Source organism: Eretmochelys imbricata, chromosome 7 (genome assembly GCF_965152235.1).
Source record: "Eretmochelys imbricata isolate rEreImb1 chromosome 7, rEreImb1.hap1, whole genome shotgun sequence".
Taxonomy (NCBI): domain Eukaryota; kingdom Metazoa; phylum Chordata; order Testudines; family Cheloniidae; genus Eretmochelys; species Eretmochelys imbricata.
In genome coordinates this window covers 33,943,505-33,964,097 of record NC_135578.1, presented here as the reverse complement: position 1 = coordinate 33,964,097, position 20,593 = coordinate 33,943,505, and the positions used below count along the sequence as shown (strand labels likewise).

General features: G+C 58.9%; 3 protein-coding genes across 3 annotated transcripts; 1 reads left to right on the top strand and 2 right to left on the bottom strand.

Annotated features, from left to right (window-relative positions):
* Nucleotides 1–373: 373 nt before the first annotated feature.
* On the bottom strand, nt 374–3,707 carry LOC144267489 (microtubule-associated protein 1 light chain 3 gamma-like). Its single transcript, XM_077821500.1, has 4 exons — nt 3,046–3,707; nt 2,611–2,666; nt 2,279–2,385; nt 374–1,831 (listed from the first exon to the last, which is right to left on the bottom strand). Exons 1-4 carry the CDS (start codon nt 3,104–3,106, stop codon nt 1,669–1,671), a joined length of 387 nt encoding a protein of 128 aa, XP_077677626.1. The 5' UTR covers nt 3,107–3,707; the 3' UTR covers nt 374–1,668.
* A 645-nt stretch (nt 3,708–4,352) lies between these two features.
* On the top strand, nt 4,353–13,401 carry LOC144267594 (uncharacterized). The gene is made up of 4 exons (XM_077821689.1): nt 4,353–4,931; nt 9,177–9,474; nt 9,739–9,990; nt 11,463–13,401. The coding sequence occupies exons 1-4, from the start codon at nt 4,743–4,745 to the stop codon at nt 12,782–12,784; spliced, it is 2,061 nt and encodes a 686-aa protein (XP_077677815.1). The 5' UTR covers nt 4,353–4,742; the 3' UTR covers nt 12,785–13,401.
* A 3,841-nt stretch (nt 13,402–17,242) lies between these two features.
* Nucleotides 17,243–19,910, bottom strand: TTC9C (tetratricopeptide repeat domain 9C). The gene is made up of 4 exons (XM_077821562.1): nt 19,672–19,910; nt 18,869–19,124; nt 18,290–18,472; nt 17,243–17,744 (listed from the first exon to the last, which is right to left on the bottom strand). Exons 1-4 carry the CDS (start codon nt 19,681–19,683, stop codon nt 17,650–17,652), a joined length of 546 nt encoding a protein of 181 aa, XP_077677688.1. The 5' UTR covers nt 19,684–19,910; the 3' UTR covers nt 17,243–17,649.
* Between the last annotated feature and the right edge of the window lie 683 nt (nt 19,911–20,593).

The window sequence follows — 20,593 nt, the reverse complement described above, 5'->3', positions numbered from 1 at the left end:
TAGGGGCAGAACTCCCACCCAGATGAGAATTAATTGATAGGAAAGTGACAATTAGGAAAAAAGTTTACGACTGCTCTCAACTCCGTAAGGAGGAAAAATTCTCACACACACAGTTCCAAGTGCCTCTTCACATTGGTCTAGTGCAGGAGTCCCTGGGCTCAAAAGACTGGGACTCCAGAGGGGGGTACAGGATTGCAAGGCGTATGCCTGCAGAGCAGGAACTGCCTATTTAGTGGATGCTCTAACTGCCTCAGGCATGTTCCCAGAACATGAGAACAGATGCTTCCCCTCCCTCCAATAAATCAGTCTTCCCAGCAGCAATGGAAGGAGATGCCCTAGTACGTTCACACATGTTGTAGGGAACAGGAAAGATACTAGCTGCTATCTCAGCCCCCTCCTGCTCTACACCATTAGAAGCCTTGGGTGCTTAGGTAACACAGGCCTTTCTAACCCCGCTTTCCTTTGCCCGCTTCTGAATCAGGGACAGCCGCCGGAAGAAGAAAGCAGCCTATGATCGGTCTGAAATGAAGACAGGCTTCCAGCAGGGCCTCCAGGAGCTTTTACTAACCCAGCAGCACTGGAGAGGAAAGCTAAACAACCCTCAGACTGGGGCCTGCTAAGCAGTTGTGGGTCCAGGACAGTGTCACCACAGCACAGAACCCCCCCACCCAGGATAGTGGATTATTTGTACAAAGTTAACAGGCCCAAGGGACCATGTACTCTAAATATAGCTGTAACTGGTGCACTCCCCTGAGGCCTCTCTCTACTGATTGGTAGCATCATGAGCTGCTTGCACCTGGCAGGGGGTTCTCAGTGCCCGCCCAGTGCAGCCATTAGTCTCAGCAACTGCAGTCCCATTTCACACAGACAAGCATTTACAGAAACAAATTATTTAACAGGGTTAACTGGTGGCTACAGGGTGTGCTTCTAAAGGGAAGACACATGCAGTCTAAAGGCCAGACTGTGCTTATTCCATGTGCAGGGTTACCTTCCTTCCTGCGCAACTCAACCTCCCTTGCAAGAGAACCAGTCTACCCCACAGTAGGGCTGCCCTTGAGGAGGAGGTTCACCCCTGCTCTGGGAGGACAAGGGTCTCCAGTGGTCAGCATTGGGGCTAGGAAAATTACTGGAAGATTACTTCTTCCAAAAGTTAACCACCAGCATGTGAGCTCTTTCCCCAAGGTCAGAGGGAACAGGATGGCCTTTACCAGCCCCAGGTGGTGCAGCAGGAGCTTGGAGCCAGCACCAAGCAGTGTCCTCCAACACCACCCTTAAGCAGTGGGGACCTATTGGTCTCACAGTAGGGTGAATCACACTGGCACAAGTGCAAGAGGCTGGCAGGTGTGACTATCCCCACAACACAGAAAGGGCCATCCCACAGGCACCGCAGGGTAAAGGCATCTGCTCTAGGCTAAAGGCATGCTCACTCTGAAGTCAGATCTTTCCCTTTGGAGCAAGTCTATTCAGGCACCCACTTGGGGAAGGGAGGAAATGGGCAGGTTCCTTGGTGTCTCAGCACACCAGGGTAGATGCCCCACTGACCAGGCAGGAATGTCATTCCTACTCTGACTGGAGGGGGTGGGATGACACCATTTACTAAGCAGCAACATTAGAATGGGCAACGATGGCTCCTTTCAGAGAAGCAGGAGTCCGAGGCAACCAGCAGCCCTAGCCAAACATCTCCTGGGAGGCGTAGGTCATGTAGAGGAACCCATCTTCATCTTGGTTCAGTGTATATACTTCAGCCATGGTGAGCGACATGCTGACCAGGCTCCGGCTACCATCCACCAGCAAGTAGAACGACTGGGTGGAGCTGAGGGACATCCTGTTCCTGGGGAAGCAAGAAGGCAAGAGAGCTGAGTCCCATCTGAGGGTAAAAAGGAAAAGCACTGACTGGTCTCCTCTGAGGGTAAGAAGGAACTGCACTACCTGGGCATTGATCGCACTTGCTCACAGCCACCCCTGCATCTAACCCACAACAGCAGCTAATGGAGACCAGGGGTCCCTTCCCCGGGGCACCCTGGAACAAGGGGCTGTTCAGAGAGCTGCAGTCTCTGCATTAGCCTTTGGTAGCACCTCTCCCAAAGCTGTGTGGCACCCTGAAACACAGCCAGGGGCATCCTAAGAGGGCTAATGACTGCCCAGGTTACAGCACCCCCCCTTTGTTGTCTCAGGCAAGAGAGGGCAACAGGACCCAGCAGTACCTGGGACACAGACACCAGGGGTACAATACCAAGACAGACCCCCGCTTCCAATCACACACCTCCTCTTCTCTTACCGGATAATGGTCACAAACTGCCCCATGGTCAGCTCCTGGGGGACCAGGAACTTGGTCCTATCCAAAGCTGGCAGCACCTTCTCCTTGGGGTACCGCTCCAGGATCACCTGGAAAACAGACACGTGGGAAAGGGAAGAAGGCAGCACCCCTCCCAGAGATGAAGCTGCTGAGATAAGCATAGCCCCTTCCCCTTCCCTGCCCCTGCGGAGGTGGGGAGAAGAGGTGAGGGCCCATTCCCCACGGAGCGTCTGGTGTCCTTGGCCCCGGGGTACACGCTGAGCGCCCCCCCACGTCCCACCTCCTCCCGCCAAGCGGCCGCCCCGCCCACTCACCGGGAGTTTGCTGGGGAATTTAGAGCGGACCGCGGACACTTCACGTTTCCTGGTAGCTGGAATGAGAAGCGGATCCGGGGAGGAGGGTCACAGCCAGAGGGGCCGAGCCAGGGCTTCCCCAGCAGAGCCCCCCGGAACCCGAGGGAAATGGGGGGAGACCCCGCGCGGGCCGCGCCCACAGAGCTCTGGATACTCAGAGGAAGCATCCGGGCCTCCCCACGGAGGGGCAGCCAGCCCGGAGCAGTGCTCTCCGCACCCCAGCTGCAGGGGGAGCTCCAGCCCCCTTGTTCAGCCCCTGGTCTCCGCTTAGAGCCCACAGAGGGGAAGAGGGCAGGGCACCCCGAAGTCCGCCCAGGGGCTTCCTTGCAGAGGACGCCCTGCCCTCGAGTTCACTGGGCTCTGTCTGCACGGACCAGCCCAGGGCTCCCCTCTCACCGAAGCATTTCCGCTGCTTGAAGGGAGCGCGGGGCTCCCGGTTGCCGGTAACTGGCAGCATCCTGCAGGGCACTGAGCGGGGCTCGCCTGCCCCCGGAGCCCTTTAAATAGCGCCGCTTGCGCCGCCCCAGCTGCAGCAGGATCCCGCGGCGACTCTGCCCCGCCCTGGGGCCAGGGCCCTGCTGCTGCTGCTGGGGAGCGCTCGGGCCCTGACGGGACTGGGGGCGCCCGGCTTCGGGTGGGGAGCAAGACACTGAGGCGGGGGAAGGGTTTTTCTTCTCTATGGGCTGATTTTGCTTCTCCTCGGACTAAGAGAAAGGAGGGTCTGTTAATTGTACCTCCCCCATAATGGGGATGGAAGCGGTTGTTAATTGCCCCTGTTCTCTATGATGGGGAGACAGAGGGGCCGACGGGCCTTGTTAATTGCCCCTGCCCCCCATGGATTGGGGATAGAGAGGAGTCTGTTAATTGCCCCCGCTCTCTATGGTAGAGGAATGGAAGAGGGGTCTGTTAAATGCCCCCTGTGCTGGGGGGTAGAGGGGCCCCTGGATGGGGGATAGAGAGGGGGGTCTATTAGTTGCCCCTGCCCCCTGTGGTGCCCCCACCCCCGACACCCAGTGCACGTCCAGCGGGCAGAGGGGAATTAGGCCTCATGGTTATTGAATCCCTTCGCCTGGCTCCGTTCAGAGCCGTCAAGCAGGAGCCCGCATGACATGGCTGATGGGTGGGCCCCGGGGTGGAATAGGGGGAGCGAGAATGTACAAACAAGCCCAGGCATCGACCCCTCCAAGGTGAGGGCCAGGCCCGCGGGTGGTATGGGAGGTGTCGCTGGTCCCTGGCATGGGGCAGTGACCTGCCCCCAGGGGAGCTGCGGCTATATTTGGGGGAGAATCCGCTCCTCACTGGGGGAAGGATTTGGGGACATTGGCCCCTCTTGAGATTTGGGTGGCATTTCACCCCTCCCATGGGGTAATGGGGGCCTGTCCCCCCAGGCTGTATTCTGGGGGGTGCAGTGGGATTATTTTACCCCTCGGGGTGTGTCTGGGGGTATTTGCCCCATAGTGCATTTTCGGGTGGGTCCAATGGGTTTTTACCCCCCTGGTGCACTGGGTGGGGGGACGAGGGGATATTTACCGTCTACTGCCCCTGATCTTAACTTCGCTCTACGAAATGTTTTGCCCGGGTCGGACCCAATCAGGAGCCCGGGAGCTTTGGCCCCGCCCCCACGTGACTCTTTCAAAACCAGCCCCTTTGTTTGAGCTGCTGTGTGTGCTGAAAGTCCCTGGCAAGGGACAACTGGAGCCGGTGGCGGCTTCTGGGGGCTGCCTCTGTGGGTCCAGCTTCCCCCATAGTGCGTGCAACTTATCCTCCTCTTAGCCTGCTCCTGCTGCATGCGATTTACCAGCACTCCTGCTGCCGGTGGATGTAATTTACTCTCTCACCCATCCTGCCCCCGTGCATGCAATTTACGCCCCTCTCGGCATCCTGGTCCTTGCTTGGGGTGCACACTTCCCTCTGCAGCTGCTGTACCTGGTGAGTCCTGGCTGCATGCACTTCCTTCCTCGCCCAGCCGATCCTGCCCCTGGTGCATACACTGCCCCCAGTTCTATCGTTCTGCCCCCGGCGTATGTACCTCCCCAGGAGCTGCGTCCCCATCCCCACCCCGCTGAGCGGTGCCGCTTGCCCTAGCGATCCTCATGGCCCGCAGAGCTGTGCCCCCCTCCCTCTGGTCCGGGAGCGACCGAGTGCGGTTCGGGGAGCGGCTACAGGCCAGCCTGGCCGGGATCCTGGAGCTCGAGCTGCTGAGAGAGACGCAGAAGGGAACCGTGGAGAGCGCCCTGGGCGTCCGGGAGCCGGCGGGGGCTATCCCAGGGGGGCAGCGACAGGTGAGAGCGGGGTGGGGGGAATGCATGGGCCAGGGGAGGGATGGTTGCCTTTAGTGTGATGGGTGGGGTGGTGCTGGTGGCCTGTGATATGCAGGAGATTACATGATCTGGCCTTAAACTCTGTTGGGCTGGTTATGTGGGGTGGGGGGGAGTATAGGGGGCCAAGGGAGGGGAGCATGGGGGCTGGGGTAGGGGAACTTGAGCTAGGTGCATGGGATGGGGGCAGAGGGAGGGTGTGGGATACTGAGCTGTTTGCCCCCCTCCCAATTCCACTTCCTCCTTTTTGTGCATAAAGTTTGTGTAGCAGCTATCTGGCATGTGGAGGAGTTGGTAAGTTCATATCCTGATGCTGGACAGCCTGTTTTGTGAGTTGTTTCTTATAAATTCTCCTTAGCCACTGCTTGAATGCGGCCACGTCTGGTGTCAGCACATTGCAATGCTGCTCAGCAGCTTAGGAGAGGAAGGGAAAGAGAATCCATTATCCCTCTTAGACTGTCTCATCATATAGGATGTATGCAGTGTTGTAGTCATGTTGGTCCTAGGATATTTGAGAGACAAGGTGGGGGAGGTAATATCTGTTATTGGACCAACTTCTCTTGGTGAGAGAGACAAGCTTTTGAGCTTACACAGAGCTCTTCTTCTGGGAAACATACTCAGAGTGTCACTGCTAAGTACAAGGTGGAGCAGATTGTTTAGCATAAGTAGTTACATATTTCAAGGCATCATTCAAGTTGAAGTGGCCTGTTAACGACTTATGCTAAACAATCTATTCAGTCTTGTATTTAGCCTGAGGCCATGTCTACACTACAGAATTATAGAGCTACCACAAGTAATTACTTCGCTTGTGTGTGTCTACACTTTGCGCCTTGTGTCTGTGGTGAATGTTCTCCCCAGGAGCGCTTGTATCGATTATACTGTCAGCCTCGGGCAGCTGAGCAGCACAGTGTCTACGCTGACACTGCGTCGACCGACTACATCAACCGTAACTCCATGCCACTCGTAGAGGTGGAGTTATTAATTTGGCGTAGCGGGGCAGTTACATTGGCGGGAGTTGAATTTAAGTATAGACACTTCCATAGTTAGGCTGACATAAGCTGCCTTGCCTCAACTTAGCTCTGTAATGCAGACCAGACCTGGGTATGTTTCCCAGACCCAAGGGATAGCTCAGTGTAGCTTGAAAGCGTGTCTCTCTCCTCAGTAGAAGTTGGTCCAATAGAAGATATTACCTCACCCATCTTGTCTCTTATCAGATAGGAGGCAGCATTCTGTGCCTCCCTCATCTGCCCTGTGCCACAGGATGTAACTAAGGGGTGGTGTGTGCTCTGCCATCCTGGGGCTGCGCTGTTTGCGTTTCTCAGCCTGCTTTGTTTGGAATGGATGTACCCTCCTTTGTACAGTCAAAGCCCCAGGACGGGGGAGCTTGTGGGGCTTCAGGGGAATTCTTGGCATCTCTTCTGACTCTGCTTGTCCTGAGGCTGGGAGCTGAGCTGCAGGGAGCGGGATTCAGACCTAGGCTGCTGACCTGGCCTTGGCAGGTTGGCCTCTGTGGATTTGGCTTGCAGGGAGGTGGGCGTTGGCTGGTCAGGCTCTGTGTGTATTAGAGGAAACAAACCACCTGTTGTTTACAGTGCTCATTTGCTTCCTGTCTGGCTGTCCTCCCAGCCCAGCTCTGCGCTGGCGTGGACAGTGCCAGTTTCTCCATCCCCTTCCTGGTGTCGTTCAAGAGCAAATAGCAGAACCGGAGTCTTCTCCTAACAAGAAACGGGGGAAACGCTGACTAGCCAGCTCCAGTGTAAACTAACCCTGGGACAGGCAGCAGGCTGCTCGCTCCATCCCTGCACTGCACATCTGGCATGCAGGGGGAGGGGAAATCGGGGGAGCTGCCCCAGGGCAGCCCGGCTGGTGCATGCCTGCTCATGCACAGTAATGCACACAGCTGTGCTTGTGCTGGGGGAAAGAGGGTGTCTGGGAGTTGGGAGCCTGCGACCTGCCCCCTCCCAGGGATAGCAGTGAGGCCAGATCTGGCTTTCAGGACCAGCCTGGCTTAAGGCCAGCAGAGGCTTTGAATAACCAAATGGGTTGGGTGGAGGCATTGAGTCAGGGGCAGGTGGCAGAAATATCAGTGTGGTCTGGCTGTTCTCCAAGGTGAATGGTGCATGTGTGGACCCCCCATGCACTCCCTGGGCACCCCAGCAAGCCCCTGCCTGCGCACCCCCTCTCCCCCCCGAACCTTGAAATCTTGTACATGCACCCGCCACTCTGCCTGTGTGGAGCGTGTGTCTCTTTGCTTCAGTAGGTAAGATGGAGGCGGGGGGCTCACACAAAGGCAACAGCTGCCTGGCCTAGGAGGGATGGAGCTGAGCTCAAAGGCAGAAAGGGGCCTCCGGGCTCATGTTTCACTCCTGCCGCCAGCTTGGCTCTGGGGCCCTCCCCGCTCTTCCTCACCCTAGCCTGGCTGTTAGTGGGGCTTGGGGGAAGTCCCAGTCCCCTTCCCATCCCCACCTCCGACTCTAGGCCTTGCAGGAGAGGCGAGGCATCTGGGACAGTAGGGATGATGCTACAGAGCATGCTTCCTAATGGAACAAGTCACCGTGGCTGGTGCTGGGGCCCCTGGGGCGAGGCCTGGGTGTGTCTCGGGCCCTGGGCTGGGGTGAGTTGGAGGGAGCAGCATCTGTTTTCCACTCTGATTTCCCCCGACCACCACCATATTACCTCACTGTTTTTTTACCCTCTTGAACCCAGAGTCAAATAAAACCTAAGCCAGCCCCGCCTCTTGGGGGGAAGCCATGGGGCCCCCCAGCTCCACGTCAGCCAGGATACAGATCTGCAAACATCTCTGGGGTAAGAATGACAGAGACAGCTCCCTCCCCAGCCCATGGAGGAAGGGGGATGGAGGAGAGGTTGAGGTAAAGTGCAGGGAGCTGGGGAAGATTGTGATCTTATCAGTACTTCTAATCACCAGCGTGGGGTCAAGGTGCATCATCCCTTGGCCTCCTGAACTCCTCACCTGGCTGTGGCTGCTGCTGCTTCCCAGTTCTTGGGGTGGGCAGGGAGGCCCCTGCCCGTCAAGTCCCGTACAGCTGGGAGAGAGCAATGATATGTGGGGAAGGGGCTGGGCTAAGACACTCTGTGCTGGGGGGGGGTGCAGCGGCCAAGCTGTACACCACCCTCACACCTGGGGGGAGATTGGGAGCAGCTTGCCCTCCCTTAGCCTCCCATCCACTGGAGGTGCCTCCAAGCTGTTTCCCAGCTAGAGCTATGTGAAGCTGCTGCGGGGGGAACATCTGGATAGGTGGAGGAAGTCTTGCCTAGTGGGTTGAGCGCACAGCTGTGTGCAGGACTCCTGGGTTCCCTTCTCAGCACTGCTGCTTAATCTGTGCCACCCGGAGCAGGTTCTGTCTCTTGTCTGTCGCTGTAAGAGGAGCTGATGCTGCCTGACACCCCTGGGAGCTTTGGGGGCTAATGGGTAGGGTGCTCTGAGCCTGGGAAGTGCCAACAGTATCTTTGCAGAGCTCACTCAGCAGTGGACATATCCCTTCTCCCTTGGATGGCTGCTCTTTGGTACAGGGCCGGGTTTTTGGCTCATTGGGGCACTGGAGCCTAGACATGCCACACAAGCTGCAGCTTAGAATTGGTTTAAAACCTGAGCGGGCTAAACCGGCCCTGCACGTGTGTGCAGAGGCAGGAAACTGGTTCTGTCCCTTCAGCCTCCAGCAGTGACACCGCACTGAGCCAGGTTTGAATCAGTGGGAGGCTATGCCTGCAGCAGCGATCGGTACCGCATCGCCTGAGTTCAACCTGTGCAACTCCATGTGGACCAGAGCTTACTGGAGTGCAGTGCCAGCACAAAGGGGGAAAGGGGCCTGCTCTCCAGAGGGGAGGGAGGGTCCTCAGCAGTGATGGGAGGTCCTGATCTTGGAAGGTATCCGGGAGACATTGTGGTGCCCAGAACAGTGATTGGAGGGAGCCCCCTCAATGAGGGAGGATTCTCTGTGTGATCTTGCTCAGGTAGCGGGTTCTATTCAGTGCCCAGCGGGCCGGGAGGAGGGAGTCTGGGGCAGAGTTGGGGGCCTGTGCAGTGTCCTTGCCATGGAGGAGGCCCAGTCGTAGTTGGGGGTGTGCTCTGCCCAGCTCCTTGCAGAGACCCAGGGCTGGGTCTGGCCCTGGATGCCAGGGCCCCAGGTGGCTGGTGGGTTTGGTGGCTGCTAGCATCTCTGACTAACCCTGTTCATGCTTCTGCCACAGCAGGGATGGGGCAGCCTGGGGGCTAAGGAACCGCTGCCCGCAGCTAAGCTGGACCGGAGCAAGTCTGAGGACCTGCTGGGCATCCCTGAGAAGCCATGTGTCTCCTACTGCTCCTCCGAGAGCATCAACGTGGGACGCCAGGCCGGGAATAGGGACAGCAGAACGCCGGCAACAAGCCTGGCATTGAGAACCGCTGGATCCAGCGAGCAGCTGCTGCTCCCCAAGAGGCCCAGGGCACAGGCAGAGCCTAACTTCACTGCACCAGAGACCTCAGAGGCCGACTCCAGGCCCAGCTCGGGTATGTCCAGCCGGGATTTGGGCCCTGGCAACCAGGAGCAATAAGGCACCAAGGCCTGCTCGTCCTGGGTGGTGTGTGATGCAGGCAGAGGCTCCGAGCTGGGCCATGTAGCCTGTCGGGATCATCCTCCACAACCCAGAGTCCCTGGGACTTGTTAGTTGGGGACTCAGGGGGAGGAGAGACCCATCCCGTTAGGGGTTGAGGGAGTTGGGGGAGAGATAAGGACGACCGGACCCCTGCAGTGAACCTTTCCTCTTGCCCCAGGGTTCTACGAGACCAGCGAGATGGGCTCCCTGTCCGACTCCTCCACATCCATGCACAGCGAGTGCCCAGGGGGCTCACATTGCAGCGTTGGTTCCCTCTCCTACCTCCCAGGCCTACGGGACAGTGGCTGTTCACGGCCGCACTCCACTGACGAGACCACCATCCGGCTTCTCGACCTCCGGCTGCAGCGGGTAATGATACCCAATGCTCCCAGAAGCCCCCATGCCGCTGCCAGGAGACCAGTCTCAACAGGTAAGCAGGAAACGGCCAGCTCAGGATGTGGAGCCCTGCTGTCAGCCAGTAGGATCCAGGTAGCAACAGGGTTGGGGCATGACCCTGAACCTGGCAGGGGGGAGCTGACTCATTCCAACTTACCCATTTCCACAGGGGCTCTGGACACCCTGCCAGGTGCCATTGATGCCCCCAGACCCACGGCAGAGTCAGTGCAGGACTTGTCCCATACTGTCTGTTCTCTGATTTCTGCATCCCAGGCAGAGGTGGAGCCAGCCTGCTCCCCACTGCCTCACAGATACTCCAGGAGCATTGCTCTGAGTTGTCACAGATCTCAAGACCAGGAAAGTCCATTCTGATGGGCCAGGCTGGACAACCTGACCCAGGGACTCCTGTATGTAGCTTGCCATTCATGGCTGAGCTAGAGCATGCATTCAAGGCCTGGTTTGCACTAGAATCCCACCCCCTAACCAGTGTAGTTCGCCCCAGTGTGGCTGCAGTTATACCAGCATAAAGGTGCCATACCCCAGGAGAGTTTATTCCATTTCCTATACAGGAACAGCTAGACCAGGTCCATGTAACCACATCCCCACTGGGGAAGGGAGGCTCTATGCTTTCACTACACCAGGGTGGCTACAGTGAACAAGGCCTTAGAATCCTGGGCTCGATTTACAGACCCCCAACCCCGTGCCCTACTCTCCCTTGTGATGGGGAATCAACCATCTCCCTGAGTCTGTTAAATGGCTAATCACTCTCCCTTTTAACAACGTGCTTTCCATCTGATCTGAGGACAGGTCTGTGCTGGGAGCACGTTGCTGGTGTAGCTATCCCCATAGGCTATCCTTGTGTACTACACCAGCAAAACACTCTGAGCGTGGCTGCAGCTTAGACTGGCAAAACGGCTCTTGTGCCAGCATAGTTTATTCCAGCCCCACCGAGCATATGCAGCTCTACTGGCAAAAGGCCTTTTTGGGTGTCAAAACTGCAGCTATGTTTGAGCTTTTGCTGGCACAGCTATGTTGAGTGGGGGATTTTTTTTTTCCACCCTTCTCCCTGACAGAGCTGTGCTGGCAAAAGCCCTAGTGTAGACACAGTTATACCAGCTAAAAAGGCCTCTTTCTGGGGGAGCTGATTTTGCTGGGGAAACTGGTTTAAGCTGCACCGCCACTAAGAGGGATTGCTGGGGTAGCTATGCCTGTATATCTGTACCAGCTGACCCCTCCTAGTGGGGACAAGGCCCTGGTCTCAGAGGCAGGTTTCCAGCCCTTGATTTGTTCTCCTAGCTCTCCTCTGAACCCGCGTTGTTGCCGGGATCCCTGCCAGTTCCCGTGGGCACCTAGCCCCTAGGTCACCACTTAGCCAAGATACTGGGTCCAGTTTGGTACAGCCAAGCCCCATGTCATGCAGGGAATACTGGCCCAAGCACCTGGTTTCTCCTGCCAGGCCAGAGCCTGTCTCTGATCCAGGATGCCTGCTCTCTACTTTCTCCACAGGGGACCTGGAGTTCTTGCTGAGCCTGGGTGAGCTTTCGCCAGCGTTCCCCCAGAGCTTGCAGCTCCTGCGGTACAAGTGTGACCTGGTGTCCCGCAGCACCAGCGAGATCTACCACTACCCCAGCCCACTGCATGCCGTGGCCTTGCAAAGTCCACTCTTTACCAGCGGCCTGTCCCGGGGCCCATCCCAGGAGGACCTCAGCGAGCGGGCAGCCATCCCCACTGTGCAGGAGGGCTCTCCCCAGAGTGGGCCAGCCCCCTCAGAGGAGCAGCGCCGGGCCCAGCTGGACCGTTACATCGCCAAGCTGGTGTTGAGGTACAGGTGTCGGTCGGCAGCTAGTCGCACGGAGCCTAGCTACCTGGCAGGGCACCAGAAGAGCCAATCCATGTCATCGGTCTGCGGCTCCCCACTGGCAGCTGGGCCGCTCCCTGGCTGGAAAATCCGCAGGCGCATTTCTACCTGCTCCCACCTCCGCTCTCCAGAGGGGCCTGACAGCTCCCAGGCACTGGACGGCCCAGGGGGCCGAGGCTCCACCGCCTCCTCTGTGGGATCCAGCGAACGCTCAATGGGGTTGCTCCTGGAGCAGCTCTCGCTGTGCCAGGAGCAGCCGGAGGGAGCCGGCTGGGCTGAGGCCTCATCCTGTCATCCCCATGTGGTCAGGGTCAAGGCCTCCTCCAGGAAGACCCATGGCACTGAGCGGGAGCGGCTCTACAAGGGCAAGCATGCCTCGCGGGAGTTGGTGAAGGCAGGCGAGGGTGTGGAGCGCAGCTGGCTCAGCCCGCGGGAGCTGCTTCGCAGGATTAGTCTCCGGCGCAGGCCAGCTCTCCGGGCAGACGTGGGGAGCCGCTGCAGCTCAGAGGTGAACGTCCGCACGCCAAGGCCTGTGTATCGCTGCAGCTCCCAGCAGTGCCTGGAGCCCCCAGGCAGACACAAGTGGGCATCCGTCCTGGAGATCTCCAGCCAGGCTCTGGGGAGGCCGAAAGCTGAGCCCTTCCCCCCACCAAGCCGCCAGCTGGCCTTCTCCACAGACTCCTGCTTCCCTGATGGCAGCCAGCTGGAGCTGCAACCACAGCGAGCTGAGGGCAGCAGTGCCTCCAGCCTCAGTGAGGTGGATGCTGTCAGCCTGAATGGGGATTGGCGACTGCGGCAGCTGGGGCCACCCGGGGCCCACCCGCTTCATGCCTCCGCCACACTGGATTCCAGCAACCTGGCCATGGCCAGCTACAAACTACACAGGACCCGCTCCTTCAAGGAGCTGAAGAGGATGGTGACCCGTTCCCTCAGGCCTCTGGCTCCCAAGGCCAGCGGAGCCTCCAAGTGACTTCCTCTAGCTGCAGGCTGCTCCCGAAAGCCATGTGGCAAAGCCACCACCTAGCCCCATCCTTTCGGGGGGATGGGACCCCATTTACTGGGACTGTAAGCTCTGCCTGCCTCCTCCCCATGGAGTCTTCACCGTCCCCTATTCATGTCTCTTCTCTGTGGTAGACAAGTGACTGGAATTGGCAGGGCCTGGTGCTTCACCCACCCCGATCACCGACAACTTGGGGAGGGGATTTAGAATCAGCCCCCTGCCCCAACGCTGGCAGAACTGCACTGACAAGGCTGGCACGGGGCACCCTCTCCCTACAGCATGGGCAAGCCAGAGCAGCCCTCTCCCTGAGAGGCAGGGAGCTTGAAATGGCCCTCCAACTTCTAAGAGCGGGAAGGGGCAGGAGCCACACTATCTAGGGACTGTGTCTGGGCTTGAAATCAAATGTTCAACAGGTACCACGGGCCCTCTGCATCTCCCATAACCTAGGTATGTCTGGGTGCTGCTGTCTGACTAGCTGCAGCGGGTAGGCGCTCTGTGTGGGCAGAGCTGCCTGGCTCTGGCTGCACCAAGGAGCCTCATTGCTGGTGTCAATTCTAAGTGGAAAAAAATAAAAATTGAATGTTAAGGATTTGGAGGGTGTTTTAGACCTGGGCGGTCTGCTGGCTTGGGAAGGGCAGCGCCCCACTCCCCCCTGCAGCGCCCCACTCCCCCCTGCAGCGCCCCACTCCCCCCTGCAGCGCCCCACTCCAGTGTTTAAATGCTGGCCAGGAAGGCAGTGGGCACTCTCTCTCTCTCCATGCACAGGCTGTTTTGTGAGCATGGGTGCTAACATGCAACCCTTCCCTGGCTGTTAGAACCAAGCCCTGCTTTTCATTAGTTGCTGTGCCCTTAGCCTTGGCTGGGGGTGCAACTCAGTCGGCTGCTGGCAAAATCCCTGTGCATTCCCTACCTTGATGCCCCTAGCTTACCAGGGGGAGAGGATCCTTCCTGTTCTTGGGAGGACTTATTCTAAATGCTGCCATTAGGGTAAGTCCAGGCAGCACCTGTGTAATTGCAGCTGGGGGCTGTGAACTGGACCCCCTGCTCTGTTTCATGCTGCTGCTGCTGGTCAGATGCTGCTTGTATTAACCCCATGCCAGCTGCCTCCATGCTAATAACTCTCCCTCAGAGCCCAGGACTTATCCCTGGAGCTGGGAGAAAACCCCAGCTGAAAGGTGCTTCTCTAGGTGACATTCATTAGCCTCAGCCTGTGCATCACGTGAAGCTTACCAGGTGCATGGGCCCAGGGACTGGCCTGCACAGGAGAGACCTTCCACTGCTTTCTCACAGGCTCCTTGCACCCCGTGGCTTGGCCTTCCTGGCCTTTGCTTCCATCACTCCTGCTGGTGCCCTGTCAGCTTGTGCGTTAATTCTCTGGGCCTAGGAGGGGGAGGAGAAAGACCCACCAACAGTAGTGCTGCTCTCCCTGAACCTCTCACCTGTACATCCCCTGCTTGGGGAGGGGTTGGCTGTTGCCCTTGGAGAAAAGGGAATAAGCAAGGGGGATAGTAAAGGGTTGGCCCCATTACTGCAGGAGGTAGAGTCACAGACTGTTTAAGGCCACAGTGGTCAACTGGATCATCAGGCATGAGGCACCAGCTAGAGCAGTTCACTCAGTTCCCCCTGCATTGAATCCAATACCTCTTAGGTTTGACTAAAGCATCTTCCAGACAGGCTGGCTGAGAGTTTGGAAACCTCAGGAGATGGGGGAATCCACCCCCTCCTTGGGAGTTGTTCCAATGGTAAATCACCCTCCCTGGGGAAAATGTGGCCCTTAATCAAGTCACCTGTCTCTTTATGAAACAGAACAAGCTCCGTCAGTTTCTCTGGGTTATTAGGTAGTTCTCCCACCCTCAGGTAGGGTCTGTGGCTCTTCCCTGCATGCTGGCCAGGGCCCTGCTTAAAATGTGCATCTCAAAACTGGATGCAGCATTCTGGGATCAGTCTCCCCAAGGCCACAGCCAGGCAGCTTGTTGGGCATATAGAGGGGAGGAGCATGGCCTTTCTGAGAGATTGTGTGATGACCTGCTGGGCTCTGCTACAGCTGCAATACCTTCTCCCCCATTTCATAGGGCTGCAGGATGCTGGAAAGAGGCATCCACTTCTCCAGTCAGTTGTTTATTTCTCCTGCATGAGGCTTGTCCTGTTCTGCACACCACACAGAGAACGGAGAGAACTTGGCCCTGGCACAAGCCATGGCACTTGCTTCACAGTGGCACAGCCAGCAAGGGCAGGAGAGTTGCTTACCTGCTCAGGGAGGGAGCTAGGAACGTCCCAGGCTTGGATTTGGCCAGGGCAGACTGAGCACAATGAATGCAGGGACTGGGCTGTGCAATGGCTGAGCTACAATGCAGAGGCCTTGGCTACACACAAACTGGTTGAATTAAACTGCAGCAAGACCCTGGATGGAGTGCTCTTGGCAGCTCCTAATCTGCTTCAGCTGCACTGAAACTGGAGTGTCCACATGGGGCTCTGCAGCTGTTCAAGTGAATCAGTCTTCCTTTGCTGGTGTCACACTCTGTGCAGACAGGCCCCCTGGGAGCCCTCCTCAGCGGTGGCCCACAAGCCTGGCAGATCAATGGGCCCAGCTGGCCTGGGACTCTGTACCCCTGTGGCGTAGTTTATAATGAGACTCCTGGCCCAGCTGCAATGACCCCCTGCCAGAGGGCCTTGATCTGGGTGACGGCTTAGTCCCGCCACCCCCTTTTCCTTCCTCCCCCATATCCCAGGCTGCCACCCCTGCTCTAGTCCTCGGGGCGCCCCGACCCAAGCCATCTGCCTGGCTGTGGATGGCACCCCAGTCTTGACCACCGAGCCCCTTGGGGCGATGGCTGATGCTGTGCAGCCGGACCCTGAGCCTGTGGGCACACCCTCCACCTCCCAGGCAGAGCGGTTGCCCTCCCCTCCGGACGGAGGCCCCGCTGAAGATTCCACCATGCCTGACGCCGTGGCTGCAGGTGATGCACCCGCTGCGGCACCCGTGCCTGGTGTCAGTGAGGACCCATCCCCTCGGCCCCAAACCCTGGTCGAGAGGCACCACACCCCGGTAGCTTGGCAGCCGGGGACCTTGGACCCATTCTGCCCCCGCTCCCACCCCAGCTCCTAACCCCGCTCCTGTCTCCTAATCCTGACCCAGGCCTTGTTTAAAAACAAAACAAAAACAAAAAAATCTTCCTGTAGACCCTAGCCATCTTTGTCAGGCAATCCCACAGCATTATCTAGCCCCTGGGAGCCTGCGGCCCTGGCGTCACGTTACCTGGCCATGACCCCAGTCACAGCCTCAGACCCCAGTGCTCTTATCTTTCTGGGGCAGATGCCAAGGCAAGGGGTGGTGAGAAACCTGCACTTCCTACCTTCAGTGGATCCCTGGCTCTTCCCTCCTGCCCCTCCACCCTCTGGGGCTGACTCCAGCAGGCCAGGCGGAGGGGCTTTGTTCACGCTGCTGCACCATGCACACCAGTGCAGGAGGCTGAGCCCAGCTCTTGGGACAGAGGTGGCTGGGGGTCACCCTCTGGGATGGAGCAGCCCCATGCACTGGCCTCACCTTAGTACTGTTTAGCCTGGGCTCTGGAGCTGAGAAGCTGGGGCAGCACCAGCAGTTTGCTAGTGACTTGGTGTTTGCACATTGCAGGGGGAGGAGGGACAAGAGCAAGCCCGGAACTAAGAAGAATCAACAGCCCCATTTCCCAGCTGTCTGCAGCCTGGGGGGAGCAGTTTGCTTAAGCAGCAGGGAGGAGCCAGGGCTTGTGGATGGCAGGAATGAAGGATGTTTGCTAGGATGGGAGGGCTGGGGGAGGAGGAGTCAGACTTGCTGCAGGCCCTTGGGAAAGGAGATATGAGCCCCACCCCCGAGCGGATCTCCCACCTGGCTGCTTGGAATGAGCCAGACATGGGCTCCAGGCCCAGCTCTGATATGAGCAGCCAAAATGTCAGAACTGAAATGCAGCTGCCCCCACCCCTCATTTCTATCTGAACAGCTGTTGTTGGGGCCTCAGGGGTGTGCAGCGTGGGGCATAGTGCAGGCACCAGTGCAGTATGCGCCCTGTCCATGGGATAAGTCACCTCCCTGCACAGTCCCAGTCTAATCCAGTCCCCTCTGCAGCGTGAGGTGAGGCCCAACGTGAAGCATGCAGTCACTGCAGGAGCCCCAGTGCTGCAGGCAGCTGGCTGCAGACAGGGTGAGGAGAGTGGAAATTACTTGTTTGTAAGGGCCAGAGAGGGCCAGGTGGGGTGAGGTCATGTGGCTCAGGATGCCAGGCTCAGCTCAGAGGCCTTAGGATGGAAATGACCCAGCTCCAATCACTATGGGAATGAGGAGACCAATAGCAGCAGAGCAGGGGGTTAACTTCCCTGAAACAGCCCCCTGCTCCCCAAGTGCTCCATGTGAAGAAGAGGCCAGGCAGGGAAGGGACGGACACACACACACAGTGCAGGGAGACAGGTCACTTTATGAAGAGGGCCAGTGTGGTGACAAAACTAATGATCCAGCCCACACTCCCTGTCTCTGGCACCACAACCATGGGGTGGTTGAGCCTGTGCAGTTGTGACTCTGGGAATGCCCAGGCCCTTGGGAACAACAGAGGACACTGCTCCGCAGACAAGAGGAAAGGGAGCAGTCCAAGCAGTTCCTAGCCACCAGCCTCGGGCTTCCTCTCTAGCAACCCAGGTCCCAAGTGACCTCATGGGTCCTATGCCATCAATGGAAAGCCAGACATGTCCCCATTACCCTGGTGTTATGTCAGTGGGAGTGTCCCTGTGGCCTGGCAGTCTGTCCAGGAAAGGGGGGTGCATCCATGTGGCCCTGGTGGTATCTGGTGGGGGGAGCCATGATTTCGCTAGCTGAACATCCCCATGTAGAGTTGCTTCTCCTTCTGGTGATAGGTGGTGAGCTGGGACTCTGTCAGCTGCAGGTACCGCTTGACGTTGGCGTCTCCATGGAGCAAAGGGGAAAGACAGGACAGGACACGGTGTGAGCTGAATGGCCAAACTCATCCCCTCCCCTGGGTTGAAGTGTTAACTCAGCCTCCTCCTGTGCCCTGATCTAGCTCCCAGCACTCCCTACCCCAGCATCCTCCGCCAGCACAAAGCCATGCACTTGCTGCTAATGCCCATGCAGCTGAAGAGCTGCTCCCTGCCCCTGTCCTCCCCGCCCACCCAGAGATATCACCACTACCCTCCTCTCACCCCCAGATATTTACCTGCTGCCCACGCTACTGCAGACGGATAGCTGTCCCCTGCCCCCAAGAAACGTCTCTGCTGCCTGCCCCCGAGAGGTGTCTGCCACCAGTGCTGTTGTAACTGGGCAGCCGTCCTGCCGCCCCTGCCGCCACTGCCCTTCAGCTTGGGGTCACCCTCTAGGGATGGGGTGCAGCAGGACAACTCCCCTGCTGCGTGGAGACAAGGCCCTGATTCTTCCCAATCAAGGGTGACTCCTAATCCCCCCTGCTCCATGAGCAATCCTGCCCCAGATCTCACCTCGGGGCTGGCTGCACGAGGCCGCCATGAGATACTGCCGGGCCTGGTCGTAGTCCCGGAGGTGGTAAGCGGCCACGCCGGCACGGTACAGGGCTTTGGGATTCTCAGGCTGCCTCTCCAGCACCTTGAGGCTGTACTCCTTCACCCGCTCGTAGTTCACTGGCTCCATGTGGAGCAAGCAGGCTGGGGGGGTGGGAGGAACAGCACCAGTGAGACGGTGCAAGGGGGCAGGGAGGGTCACTGCTGTAACAGCACAGTGGCATCACTACCATGAGACTGGCACGCACAGATGGAAATGGTGGTGGCAGATCCAGGGCTCAAGGGGCTCATGAGGTGGAGGGAGATGGCGGTGGCTGTGGTACCCCAGGGGCCGAATAGCCCATAGAGGGTGGGGGGAGGATGGTGGCAGTGCCAACCAGAGGATGAAGGAGCCCACAAGCAAGGCATAGCGGGGGAGGGTGCATGGCAGGGTGTCACAAAGAAGCAGGGTGCACTGCGATGTTACTGGGGAGCTAGGACACCCCTGGGGGACACAGTGGTGATGTCACAAGTAGGTAGCTGCCCCCACCCCTCCCTCACCAGCTAGGTTGTTGTAGCAGTCAGTCTGGGTGCCGTGCAGTGCCCTCTCCTGCTCAGGCGTCACTGGCGGCTGCTCGCGCCCGAAGGCCTGCAGGGGAGAGGGTACACTGGGGTCCAACCCTCGCAACTGCAGCAGTGCCCGGTGGTAGCGGCTCACGGCATCCCTGAAGCGCCCCTCCTTGTACCACCGGTTCCCGTCTTCTTTGAACCTCTGGGCCTGCTGGAGTCGCTGGTCCATGGCCTCCACTGAAGAGCCCTGCACAGAGAGGTGCAGGTGTAAACAGACTCTTCCCAGGAGACATCGAGTCCTTCCAAACTGGCTCGCTTGCCCACACACCACGTCCTCCCCGTGCACCCGGCTCTGGGGAGGGGGAGCAGCCAGCACCCTACACGGCACGGAGGAGGTGTGCATGGGGCAGGGCCTCCTGGGAAAGCAGGGCCAAGTGTCCAGCGCCCTGGGGTGTTTAATGATCACAGGTAATAAGCAGGGATCAGCACTATAGGGAGGGGCCCTCTCCTCTCCTCCTCAGTGCACGACTCAGCTCTATAGGCAGGGCACAGGGTTTGCTGCCAGATAGGGGGATGCAGGGCGCAGCGCTGTTGGGGCTATGGGGCTCAGAGCTCTAGGGCGGGTGCATGGTGTGGGGCTCAGAGCTGCAGAAGGGGGCTGTTGGAGAAGGGCTCGGTGCTAGAGGGGGGCGCATGGAGCAGCACCGTTTGGGAGGCGCGGGGGCGCGGGGCTATGGAAGGGCTGCGGCGCTCCGCGTCCTGTCTCGGGGCAGGGGCCGCGCTGCGGCTGGTACCTGAGCAGCCATCCGGGCAGCCGCTCCGGGGCCCCGCGCGCAGAGGCCGATCCGATGCCGCCTCGCTCAGCAGCCGCGGCCGAGCTCCATGCTGCTTCCTGCCCGGCCCAGGAAGCGCGACCGGCCGCGCTGGGCAGGGAGATCAGGCACCATGTGACTGGCTCGGGCCGGGGAGCCAGGCCCGCGGCAGCAGCCTCCCCTGCCCCAGGAGCCGGGCGGGGCCGGCTGGTGCCATGGCCGGGGGCTTCCTTGGACGTGCTGGGGCCAGCCCACCCCGCACTCTCTCCCGCTCCTGCGCACTGGGGCTGTCCGGTCTCCGCCGCTCGGGGGCGCTCACATCCCGCAGCGGGGAGTCGGGCAGATGGCAGCCTTTGCCTGGGGGGAGCCGCCGCCCCACATTCCGGGACAGACCCCCTGGTGCAAGGGCTGCAGGACTCCTGCGCCACTAGCAGGCACCTGGGGGGAACCCTCATCCCAGCGGGGAGCCTGCAGAAGGGCTGTGACTCTCGGTGCACCCCCTACTGCAGCCCTCCAAGGAGGGTTCTCTGGGATCTCTGGCCGGGATGTAGGGGGAGGCGCTCGGACTGGGGCCCCCTGACTAGGAAGTGGCGGGGGGCTGCTGGCAGGGCATTCTCCACCAGGGCACCCCAACCTAGAGTGCTCTTCCCTGTCCCTGGTCCCCCTCCACCAGCACCAAGTGACCTTCTGGGGATGCAACAAAGACCGTTTCCACCCCAGGTGTTTGGGGAGGGCTGTGGGTTGGAGAAGTTTTGGGTTAAATGATCCATGCTCCATCCCCATACGTATCTGTCTTTCTATCCAGCCATCTGTCTGTTTTATACAGTGACCAATCACCCTGGTATCTGAGCACCTTCCAGGTAAAATCAGAAGCAGTAGCAAAGTCTCTAATGGGCTTCATGGT